This window comes from Diplotaxodon limnothrissa, linkage group LG1 (assembly GCF_057381915.1).
Source record: "Diplotaxodon limnothrissa isolate DT_005_m linkage group LG1, D_limnothrissa_male_GT1.1, whole genome shotgun sequence".
Taxonomy (NCBI): Eukaryota; Metazoa; Chordata; class Actinopteri; order Cichliformes; family Cichlidae; genus Diplotaxodon; species Diplotaxodon limnothrissa.
The window spans coordinates 22897203-22908886 of NC_140596.1; the positions used below are offsets into that span (position 1 = coordinate 22897203).

General features: G+C 38.8%; 2 protein-coding genes across 4 annotated transcripts; both read right to left on the bottom strand.

The window, feature by feature from the left end:
* Window positions 1-205: 205 nt before the first annotated feature.
* On the bottom strand, window positions 206-3466 carry sord (sorbitol dehydrogenase). Its single transcript, XM_085355199.1, has 9 exons — window positions 3290-3466; window positions 3159-3192; window positions 2691-2855; window positions 2306-2465; window positions 2080-2198; window positions 1671-1736; window positions 1397-1575; window positions 802-923; window positions 206-656 (listed from the first exon to the last, which is right to left on the bottom strand). Exons 1-9 carry the CDS (start codon window positions 3341-3343, stop codon window positions 491-493), a joined length of 1065 nt encoding a protein of 354 aa, XP_085211325.1. The 5' UTR covers window positions 3344-3466; the 3' UTR covers window positions 206-490.
* A 1917-nt stretch (window positions 3467-5383) lies between these two features.
* Window positions 5384-8238, bottom strand: terb2 (telomere repeat binding bouquet formation protein 2). 3 transcript variants are annotated; one of them, XM_085355210.1, is made up of 7 exons: window positions 8175-8238; window positions 7536-7617; window positions 7283-7422; window positions 6760-6802; window positions 5822-5905; window positions 5635-5723; window positions 5384-5496 (listed from the first exon to the last, which is right to left on the bottom strand). In XM_085355210.1, the coding sequence occupies exons 1-7, from the start codon at window positions 8236-8238 to the stop codon at window positions 5384-5386; spliced, it is 615 nt and encodes a 204-aa protein (XP_085211336.1). The 3 variants fall into 3 exon arrangements, with proteins under 3 accessions (XP_085211336.1, XP_085211346.1, XP_085211354.1); XM_085355220.1 differs by having other exon boundaries at window positions 5822-5886; window positions 6744-6802; XM_085355228.1 differs by having other exon boundaries at window positions 5819-5886; window positions 6744-6802.
* Between the last annotated feature and the right edge of the window lie 3446 nt (window positions 8239-11684).

Here is an 11684-nt window from a genome sequence, read left to right on the forward strand (position 1 = left end):
ACAGCTGAGTACATTGATTTCCTGCACACCCACTATAAAAAACAGCACACCACAATTAACAGGTTGTAAGCTCCAGTACGATTTACATCAATTCAACTTTGAAGTTCTTATGCCCCCTAGTGTTGACATTTGTAAATGCAGAACCTACAAATGTACTCCACTTTAGAAATACAAACTTCAATAATTCAAGATTTGTTTTTATTGTTACAATATTTAAATTAATCCTTAACTTACAGATACCAGAAACTTGCACATTACATACAGTCATACAAGTATTATGTTTTAGTATTAGAATCAATAGGCACTATGAAATCCTTTAATCGTACCATTTAATAATTCTAATTACATGTGTTTCCTGCAAGCAGTGCAGCAGTCACTTCTTTCACAGTGTGGTCAAGTTGAGGGATTGTTTTGAACTAGCTCTGTTATCTTTGTTCAGGTCAATGTCCAGTTTGTGCTAGTCATGCAGAGCCGCTGTCAGTTGATCCGTTCAGGGGTTTTGGTCATTTTTGTCACACTTCAACATAACCTTTATTCCAAGACCCTGACGTGTGGTCTCAAAGGCTTGGACTGCCTGCTCCAGAGGGAAACGATGGGTCACAAGGGGCTTGACATTCACTTTACCTGACGCCAACATGGCAATCGCCATTGGCCAGCTGCAACACAAACAGTTGTTTAAGTGCAATAATTACTTTAACTTAGCCCAAAGACAATGGTCCATATATTACTGCTTTTAAAATTGATGGAACCTAACTGTTAGCATCTGCTTGTAGAAAAAAATGTATATGGGCGTTAGCTTACGTATTGCAGTAGCGGAAAACTCCTCTGATGTCTACTTCTCTTACAGCGGCATTGATCAGAGGAACTGTAGCCAGCTCTGAGCCAAGACCCACCAGCACCACGACACCTCCTGAACGGGTTGCCTGATAAAGGGGAAGAAAAAACAAAACAAAGTGATTATTTTATGAGTCGGCAGAGACTGAACCCTGTTTATGTTGGGACAGATACAGATAAGATGGTGTCCCGTTTTAGTTGGTGCCGTTTTTACCATTTCGCAGTGTTTAACCTTGCATCATATCTCATGAGCTCATCAGCTATTATGCAACTAAAAACTTTTGCCAACAACTATAGCAAGCAAAAGGACATGTCACTGCTGAGTTGAAGTACAAAAGCTGCATGAAACTTTGAAATATTAAACTAAATTAAAGAACTATACTTCATGTGTGAAGAAATGAACTTTAGATCCCACCACTGATGGCAGGCAAGAGAACTTCAAGTTTCGACATCTCATGCAATAATGTAATGCAGATTTTAAATTCTTACTCTCTCATCTATTACTTGCATGGAACCGTTCCAGAAATGTGACTACAACTTTTGACTTTACTGGGCCACATACATAGATGGCAGTTTGGATGCAGCTCTCAACACCAGTGCATTCAATGGTAATGTGAGGCTGCGCCCCCAACATTTCCTCCACACTCTTTGCCAGCTGCTGGGCTCCATCTCCTCTCCTCACAGTCAGCAGGAAGTCTGCACCCAGGTCTTTGGCCATCAGCAGACGCTCCTCAGACAGATCTGAACACAGCAAAGGATGGTAACCAGAGTTAAACTGAATTATGAGAATGAATACTTCTGTTAAGATAAGTGCTTAAAATGACAAATTGCGTTACCAGATATGACAACCTGCGAGGCCCCCATTGCCTTGGCTGCAAGCAGACAGACCAACCCGATAGGTCCTGTGTAAAGAGGAGAAGCATGCACAAATACTCCAAGTGAACATGTGTTACACAAACGTACATTTAAAAAGAAAGTTCAAGACTGCATCACATATTACTGACAACAGAGTGCTTAAATGAACTTGTTTCCAGAGGGGGAAAAAAGTTAAACATTGAGATTTACCTGCATGCATCCCCACATCACTCTAGTTTTGTGGAGTCAGTAGGACTCACGTTTTAGTTTACACCCACCGTGTGCCAAAGGGATTCCCTACTTGCATGAGCATCTTACTCAAATACCCTAGTTCTCATCTTGTTTATGGAATATTACTAGCAGTTACGATGACTTTTGTCTAATTTTTACCTGCACCACAGACGAACACAGTGCTACCAAGGGTCACTCCAGCTCTTCGGCAGGCATGGATTCCCACAGACAAAGGCTCAATGAGCGCTCCCTCCTCAAATGTGACATTATCAGGCAACCTGAACAGTTTTTGAAGAGGGAAACAAGGAAAGAATTTATGAATGTTAGCCAACAGACAGATGAGGCAGCTTCGCGATTGATGGCAATCTTGGAAAAACACCGGTACTTGTAACAGAAGTTGGCATTGTGCGTGTAATAGCGACAGAGGTTTCCATCGTCAGGGGGTGTGGCACAGAAGAAGATAGTGGGAGATAAATTATAGCGTCCAGTTTTGAAGAACTCGTCCATCTCACGGGGCACACCAGGCTCAATAGCCACTCTGTCACCTAGAGAAAATAAAAGTAAAAATTAAAGCAGATGGTCTCATCTGCGCAACTATCACCACATGCGGAGTGAAAACTAGCATAAGGTAGAAGGATTCCATAGCTTGAACCTCAATCTAAATTCAATTTGTGTGATGGGTAAATTTAGAATAAGTTTCTTCAGTTCAAACTTTAGGAGACACTGGCTTTGGTGCACAGCTCAGAGTTACATACTATATTTGCACTTACCCACTTTAAGGTGCTTGACCTCTGAGCCAACCTTCGCCACTCTCCCCGAGGCCTCGTGCCCCAGCACCATGGGTTTTTTGAGCACAAAGTCCCCTATCCGGCCATTCTGCCAATAGTGCACATCCGAACCACAGATTCCCACAGAGTGCATCTGCAGCAAAACCTCTGAGTACAAAAGGCAAACCAGGAACGCAGTTAGGACACAGCTGCACTCCCAGACTGGTCTGAGTAGAGATCATGCAATTTTCTACATTTTAAGCTGCTTGCTTCAACACCATACTAATGAAAAAAAGCAATGCCCATGTGTTTTAAGTCAAAAGCTAAGAAATGAATGGCATAATTAAAATATAATGACCAATAACTCTATTCATTGAAAAAGCATTTAACATAGCAATAACAGCTTGTTTGGGTTTGTTTGCTCTTTGATGACGTATATAATATAAGTTGCACTTGAGTGCAGTACTATACCATTAGGTCCTGGTTCCGGGATAGGGCGATTTTCCTGTCACAAACGACGAAAATGCAAAAAAGTTGCAGTCAATTGAGGTCGCACAGCGTGTATGAACGTGAATATGTAACGTCACAGCACAGTTTCATACCAGCCGCAGGTCTTCTTTAGCGTGCAGCACCAGGGACAGATTGTCTTGCGCCATGACAGAGAGAAATGCTGGGCTTACAACGACGTGAAGTCAACAGAAAGCACGGCAAAGTGCAAACAGACAGACCGGCCAGACCGTGTCGAGTTCCCCTCAGCTTCAAAGTACTCAAAGCAATGGCAGGGCACTCCTTCCTAAACAAACCCCGTGATTGGCTTAAAACGCTGCGGAGCAGTCCACTTTGTAGGGGTGGACGCTGCGACGCAAAAACATAAAACTGCACAAGTGTGACACCAAAACTATTCTTTGCCCCTCGAGTAAAGATATAAACTATATTTTTATTAATCGCAAATTGATATTAAATCTTCATCATTGATATGGAGCGATTTAATAAGCAAAATTGTTTTTAAATTGCCGTGGTGCTACTTGAGTCAAATAAGAGCGTCCATTTGAAAAGGGGAGGGAGTAAAAAGGTAAAACTGACTGGATCGTTAACCAACCCGCGGTACAGAGGTCAGGTAGTAACTAAAGTTTAGATCAGATTTACTTATTTTAGGGCGATAATGAATAATTATATGTATATTAATTCCGCCTAAACAGACACTAAATCAAGAGGTGATAAGAGGAGGTAATGCTCAGAAAATGTGAAAAAACAAACAAACAACTGGCTCCACGGGTGGGACGCGAGCACTGTGCAGTATAAATAAAAGTAAAAGCAATTCATTTTCAAATAAAAGAGAAAAGAGTCTATCTATTTTAGCTTAAGAGTAGGTTGCATAAAATTATATACGGCTATGTCATTATCAGGAAAACACAGCACAATGTGACGAGGTAAAGAAGTTCTGATGTAATGGAGTCAGAAACGCTTCTTGCAATGTAGTCATGCAATGTAGCAACCCTTGTGGATATGGGAGCAGGCATTAAGTTTAAGTGCTTTATTGCATATTGTGTTTTTAAGATAAACAGGAAATATAAATAGAATCTGGAGATGAAACGTGAAATCCAGTAGTTGGTTGTGTAAGTGTACAAATTCTTTGTGGGATGGGAATCTGCAGTGCTTTCCAGCAGGCTTGGAGGCTAGTACCATCACCCAAGCCAAGCAGGTAGCTGGAGTAATGCTGTTAACAGCTGAAAAAGAAGAGGGACCCCAGCTGGCCAGTGGGTTCAAAACAGGAAGTGTCTTTTTGTGATGTGACAGTGCTAACCACTGCCCCGCTGCACCACCCTCGCAGTTTCCAAATTTGCAATTTGGATTCTTGTAACTTTGCCTCTGTCACGCAGATAGGTGTAATACACGTAAATGTTGTACGTCAACAGCCTAAACAGATGCAGAAGAAATAGTAGCAATATTTTTGTTATTCTCAAGGTGCCCCTTGTTAGGTGGCTACACTGAAGAGAAAACCTTGTCTGCTTATCTTATCTTTGTATTCATTAATTTCTTGATTGCTATCAGGGGGCTGCATGCTGTCCCAGAGCAAAAGTCTGAGGTGCACACTGGATGGATCAAAAGTCTTTGTACTCGTGGGAGCTCAGTGAAAACTCTGCAGGTAGATTTTTTTATGAATTTAGTAAACCTACTGTAAACTAGAAGACTTTTAGCTGGTGGCACACCCATCTCTCACCCTCACTAGAGTCAATCCAGGTTGCTGTATTTGTCATGGAAGTTAGCAAAGTTAAAGCATATTCAATTAGCACATAAATGTAATTACTGTCTCAAACTTTGATTTGTGGATTTAAATAGACAGAAAAAAAGTTTATAATTTTAAGTGTGGAGCCACTAATATGATCCTCCTTTCAGCAATGGTTTCATCAGGCAACAATAAAAACTAGGGACAATGTCAGAGGGATAACATAAGTACAAGGTCACAGGACAACCAGCGTCATGTGGCAAATCACCATCGTTTATGATATGAAAGTTAAAAGCTAGTGGCACACAGAACTGTAACAAGAGTACAATAAAATCACAAAATGACATCAGCAGTAGCTATAACATACTGATTACTAATAAATCAGTGCAGGAAGGCAATGTAAACATAATAAACAAACATAATAACTCATCTTGTAAAAACTGCTGGTTTTCTCTAACTATTTGCTTGCTTATGAGTGTGGCAAACAGCAGAGTGTTTTACATCTGAAGCATCGGAAACACCCGCAATAGAAATCGCACAGGTCACCCGAGTATTTCTGCAGCTTGTCCATGCTGACGTACCCTGCAAGGAGTAAGAAGAAAATAATAATGTGTAGCACACAAATGTCTTCTGCCTTTTACTGTCATCTATTATTACACTAGACCTTTGATACAGGTCAATAATAAACTGTGAAAAGAACAGTAACTAACAATTCTTCACCTGTAATCATGCTTTTAATTGGATATTTTTGCATATGACCACAAAGTGGTGCTTCATTTTCTGATGAGTCGGCGTCAGATAGTCCAGAACTGCCAACAGAGTGATGGAGGCTTTATTAGTTTAGTAGTCAGTCTACATTTTTTAAAATCAGAATCACAATATTTATAGTTGCAAGTCCACATACTACCTTATGCTGATTTCTTCTTCACTGAACTCATCATCTGTTGGGCAATTAAAGCTTTTCAGGGAGTGCTGTAAAACAGGAGTTACTCTAATTAAGTTTATTTTAAATCCCATCACATGTAACACAAAACACAGCAAGTTCCTGAGCAATGTGCCACGATGCAAGTTCAATTAATCCAATTCAGGGTAAGTGGAAGAAAATGGATGGATGAATGAATATTCTTTATAATAAATAGCCTAGCAGACATCTACAAACATTTGTGAAAGAAAGGGTCGTTCTCAGGAGCTCAGTAAATTCCAGCGTGGTTCCGTGATAGGATGCCACCTCCGCAACAAGTTCAGCCGTGAAATTTACTCGCTATTAAAAGGGGACATGAAATGCTACACACATAAAAGCTCATTTACATCGCGGAGCCCTCCTCTCAAAAACTGACATACATGTAACTCTGTCTGTGGATTTAAGAAATAAGAGCTTAAAGTTAAAGTTTTAAAAGCATGTTTAACATCATCTTCTGTCCAGCTGTTGGCCGTAATGTTCAGGTTTGTAAAGTACTTTATAAATGAAAACTTTGTGGAGGAGAATTTGTTTGAGTCACCAGACCGGCATCTATGTCAGTTTTTGAGAGCAGGGCTCAATGGTGTAAATTACCCTTTATGTGTGTAGCATTTCCTGTCCCCTTTAAATATTCCACAAACAGCTGTTAGTGGAATTATAACAAAGTGTAAGTAAATGGAAACAACAGCAACTCAGCCACAAACAGTGTATACTGGTTTGTCACAAAGGGAGTGTGGCATGTTTCTGTATAACTGTGCACGATCAACAGAGGACTTGTTTGGCTAACTGTTTCAGCATCTCACACACATTAGTGTGGAAACAAGAATTACAGGCGTAACCTGTGTGCAGCTTATCTTGCTGCTGTCCGTACCTCATCCGCTGACTGCTCATTACGCTCCCAAATCAGCTGCCCAAACACTTTTCTCACCTCTGAAATGATACATAAATGAGAAGCTGTTTCCAACGTCATGGCAGGTTGACATTCTTTGAGCTGAACCACTCAGAAAGTGACAGTTCTTGCAAATGTTTTCAGGAACCTGAGGAAAAGCTATCAATTTTTTTTTTTAAATGAAGAGGCAAAAATCTAAAGAAGTGGTTTGTGTAGAAAATAATTCAGGGTTTTTCCTTCATTTCAAAAAGGGGTTGTGGTCCTCCCGCACAAATAAATGACCAGGATTGTAATATATAATATTTTTTTAACACTTCTTTAGTTAATTTATCCACTCATATAATATATTTTTATTTATCAAATGTCCAGAAAAAGCAGTGAACAAACTTTAAGTAGGTTAAATCAATATCTGTCAGCATTTCTTTTTTATTTCTTATTATCTCTGTATGCCTCAGTCTTATCTACCAAGGACTTAGTATTGTTTAATCACAACAAATTAATAGGCGTAAATTAATCCTTACCATCTTGTACGGAGGCTGGAGGCAGCACATACTGACCAATGCTCAAAGACTTCACACTCTGCCTCTTTTCACAGGCGGACAGAAACAAGCTGTGAAATACTGTCAGCTTGTTCCAGAGGTAATCCTTGCTCTCAAAGATCCTGAAAAACAGTATTTACATGTTAAGCTTTAAAGGGATTGTGGGAAAATGCGTTACAAACACAAACGCTCCGGAGGATGATAACTGTAAAGCTTTTCAGCTCAGCATGCTAACCTAAGAGTATCAGGGCATGTAGCATCTTCACTGAAAAGGTAATCCGCTGTCCTCCAATGAGCAATGGAGCCCCCCTCTGAAGCTAAGAGATAAAAAGCGATCAGAACAAGCTAACAAAGGTGTTTCTATAAATGCCAGAGCACAGTACTGTGAAAAACACTTCCTCCAACCCTCAATTCTTGATATTCTGCTAGCAAAATGGTGCAGTGATTTATTGAAAGGTACAAACATACACTACAATACAATATGTAAGGCAAAAATTGGGCTTCAACTAAAGAAATGCAGGTTTATTATTTTTTCAAATATATATTTGAATAATTAAACAGGTCAGTGTTTGGGTCGGTCAGGTAGAAGGAGTGGATTTGAAAGACCTTCAAAAAGATTGGAGAACTATTACTTAGACTACTTTAAAAAATGCACAGAAGTCTGGCTTCTTTGAAGCAAAAAATAAAGACATTAGTGGTACCTCAAGACTTGTGCACAATACTAGAGGTCCCTTTAAATCAAGACTTTGTTAAATTACTTTAAACTTACCTTATGACAGCAGCAGCATCTTTAAGATAATTCTATAAACTTTCTTTGGTTGCTAGGTTTATTTGGATGGCTAGCTTAAACCAAAGCTAAAAACAGGATACTTACTCCAAAACATGTGACAGGTCTGTGGCACACTGCTAGAAAACCAGGCAGTCTTATAGCGAAACATGGCCAGAAAACTACGAATTAACTACTATTAGTGTAGCTTGTTTTTCATCTGCTTCTTATTTTCAAACCGAACCCCTCTTCTGCTCTGCGTTAGCCATCACAGCCAGAGTTGGCGCTCAAAATGCTCTGCTGCATTCAAATGCTGTAAAAACGGTAGGAAATGTTTTAGATTAGAGAAAGAATCTGTAGAATATCTGGCCTGCAGGTAGCCAAGTGAAAATCTGGCAAGAAAAACAACTTTTCAGGGCTTTTATAAGTTATATTTTCTTAGATATGTCATTAAACAACAAAGCCAGAAAACCTCAAACACGAGTACTTGAAATGAAAGTGACCAAAATAACTTTTTTTCCAATTTAGTGAGCTGAGTTAGCTGTGTTAAATCATTGAAAAAAATCACAAATTGCGTGTAAGTACCTGATTTAACTGTCATTGTTATTTATACTATTACCATATCTGACTGAATGAATAAAAGGTAATAAGTGGCTGTTTTTAATTTGCTTCCTAAATGCAACAAAGAGAGACACAACAAGAAATGCACCAGGGATTTTAATTCTAAAACAGAAAGTTTCTTTTCCTTCACACAAAACGTCCTGATGTTTTCTGTTTGTTTGTTTTTTACTGTGGACCCACTGCAACAGAAAACTTCTATAGTGGATTGTGGAAAAAGCCAAACCAAATTAAACTCATTTTTATGATGTAATATGAATGGCCATGGGAGAAGTCATCATCAGCAGGAGGACCTGTGAAAGAACACTTAAAAGTCCAGAATTTATGCCCTCTTTTATACGGTCCAGATTGGAATCTTTGCCAGCCAAGTCTGGCCTCCAGGCTTTATGTTCACAGCCCTGAGCTACACACTGTAAAGAAGAAAGACAGATGAGTTATGGGCTTTGCATGTTCTTCAGTGCTCTACATTTTACAGGTAACGAACTTACAATTGACAATTTATATTTAGCATTATTTCTTACTTATATTTGTAAAGCCACACAGGGATAAGCATGAGAAGAGCAATAGTGCATCCTACCGACTGGATATTGTGCATCTGCCCGGTCTTCACATTGTTGTTGTTACTGAACGTGAAGCTTACTTGAGTTTGTATTAATAAAGTACAATCCTGATCTCAATCCTGCATTAAAATACTCAGTATTTGTAAAGTCTTTTACGACCACTTTTAACACACAGTACTGTAATACCAACACTTTAGTATGTAGTTCATTAAAAAAAAAATATATATATATATAAATAAAAATATAAATTCTTTGCTGGTAATGCACTTTTATTCCCCAATCTAACTTTCCAGAATTGTAAGGTTTAATGTATGGTAAAGGAAAATACACGATAAAGCATCTATTCTTATCCCATTAAAGCCTGAGCCATGAAAACGTTACCAGAATTTTTTTTAGGTTTATTAAACCTTCTAACACATTTTAAAAGAGAGAGAGAGAGAAAGAAATGAAATATTAATTTGCACACACCAGCTTTAATTTCTATCATATTTGTTACATCTGTGTTATTTTTGTTCTTTTTTGTTTTGTTTTGTTTCAATTTATTGCTTTCAAATTTATTGTACAATTTATTTAGGTTTTTCAGAGGGATACTGATGATGTGAAAGTCTTGTATCAAATATGATACACTTAACATTACAGGGTGAAAAATACATTTGATAAACTGTGTTTTGAGGAGGACAGGCTGATTAGTACTATTTTTTATCCTTGTCAACCATTCAGTTATATTTCTTTTGAATATATTGTGGTTTTCCCTTTAGCTTATCCCCTGGTGTCGATGTAGCCAAAACCCTCAATGAACACTACTTGATCGGTAAAGGTTTATACTTAAAACTATAGCATGTTATCAGCCCTCTGACATGGACTATTAATGTACGGCACAGCAATTTCTGCAGTACTGTATTTTAACACCAGATGGTAATATTTGCAACATCTTATACAGTAAGAGTCCATATTAGATGGTTGTTAACTACTTAGTCTGACAATACACGATAAGTATAAGCCTGCCTTAATGAAGCAGTTTTGATCAGTGCTTTTTAAAGCACACAGAAGCTGCCACTGACTTTGTCTAAATTCAGCAACCCCCTGAAAGCAAATCTGGCTCGAAATGCAGCTCCATTTGTAGCAGATGTCTGATTTATCCTGACCTCATTTAAAGAAGCTATCTATACTCAGTGAGACAGCATGGAGGTAAAGGTGTTATATTATTATATTGTCAGTTTTCTCACTTGTTCACAGTGTTCACAGTGTTCACATGAGGTACACAAAGGCTTGTAGACATTGACAGCAGTACAGATGGACTGTATGTACAGCAGCTTCTCTGTTTTGCGTTGTTTAACCTCCTCGCTGGGGTTGTCTACAGGTCATGTTTTCAGTGCTATTACATGGCCACACACTCAGAGTCTATTTACTCTGTATGTGTCCATGAATAGACAGTAACCTTGTGCTTTATAAGGAAGATATTCCTGCATCCTGGACAGCACTATTCCCACATAGCTGCTGGTATAAATCCAGAATACTGATAGTGGCACATTTGAATGGGTTTCATCCCATGCTATTACATGTCTACGCAAAGAAATTGCTTAGAAAACCACCAAGCACCTGCTTCTCCATGCGTGTGCTCGGTTCTTGCTTTGCACTGGTATGTCAGACATGACACGCATGCACAGAGGCTCAGCCTGAGCCAGTCGGCTTAGCTGAAATATTGTACCAATAAGCACAAATAATGTACATCACCAGCTTCGCACGTATATTGTTATTGGCGGCTGAGTTTCACCACTCTGGTGCTGGTGAAGCAGTTTAAAGGCAGTGATAACTCTGTTGCCATGAGAACAGCGAAGCCACACCCAGTATTTCTTCCCAACCTTCCCCCAACAACCTGCTCGAACAAAGCACTGGAAAGAGGGTACATGCACTGAGGTTTAACATGTGCAGAGAGGCAGGAGAAACACGAGAGTATCTCTCTTCCCACATCAAATGAAACAGCAGCAATAATGATATGTATAATTGACTACTTGTTAAATTTGGGGGTTTTATTTGTGTGGATTAAATCTAATTGTTTCTTAAATCCCTAAATGGAGAACTGAAGCAGCCAGCTGATTATCTGATTAGTAGAGTGACAGAAGGCTGTTATACCAATATTGATTTGCCGTGGGTTGTCTTGTTTAGTGACCTAATGAAATATGTTTAGATATGAAATCCCTCTCAGACAACATGCAAATTAAAGATCTCACCTATTTTATACAATAAAACATTTTACAAATGTATTAGATTTTCACGATTATTTTTATTTTTTGTTTTGCATATCTAATAAATCTAGAGATGTATTATCACTTCGTTTTCACTGTTATATTTCACATGCACCATTCTTTTCTTCAACTCTGGCCATGTCGTTGTTTGTTGTCCAGAAATTATTCAGAAAATCTCAGTTATGTTAATAAAA

Bases quoted from the DNA above. Each gene is read 5' to 3' on its own strand.
- sord (XM_085355199.1), bottom strand. From the start codon at position 3,343: ATGGCGCAAGACAATCTGTCCCTGGTGCTGCACGCTAAAGAAGACCTG. The intron at 2,856-3,158 runs GTATAGTACTGC...TTTTGTACTCAG, and splicing joins CCCGGAACCAGGACCTAATG to AGGTTTTGCTGCAGATGCAC. The intron at 1,737-2,079 runs GTAAAAATTAGA...CTCTTTACACAG, and splicing joins TGTGTTCGTCTGTGGTGCAG to GACCTATCGGGTTGGTCTGT.
- terb2 (XM_085355210.1), bottom strand. From the start codon at position 8,238: ATGTTTCGCTATAAGACTGCCTGGTTTTCTAGCAGTGTGCCACAGACC. The intron at 5,906-6,759 runs GCAGTCAGCGGA...AAACTTAATTAG, and splicing joins CTGATTTGGGAGCGTAATGA to AGTAACTCCTGTTTTACAGC. The intron at 5,497-5,634 runs GTGAAGAATTGT...TACTCCTTGCAG, and splicing joins AATTAAAAGCATGATTACAG to GGTACGTCAGCATGGACAAG.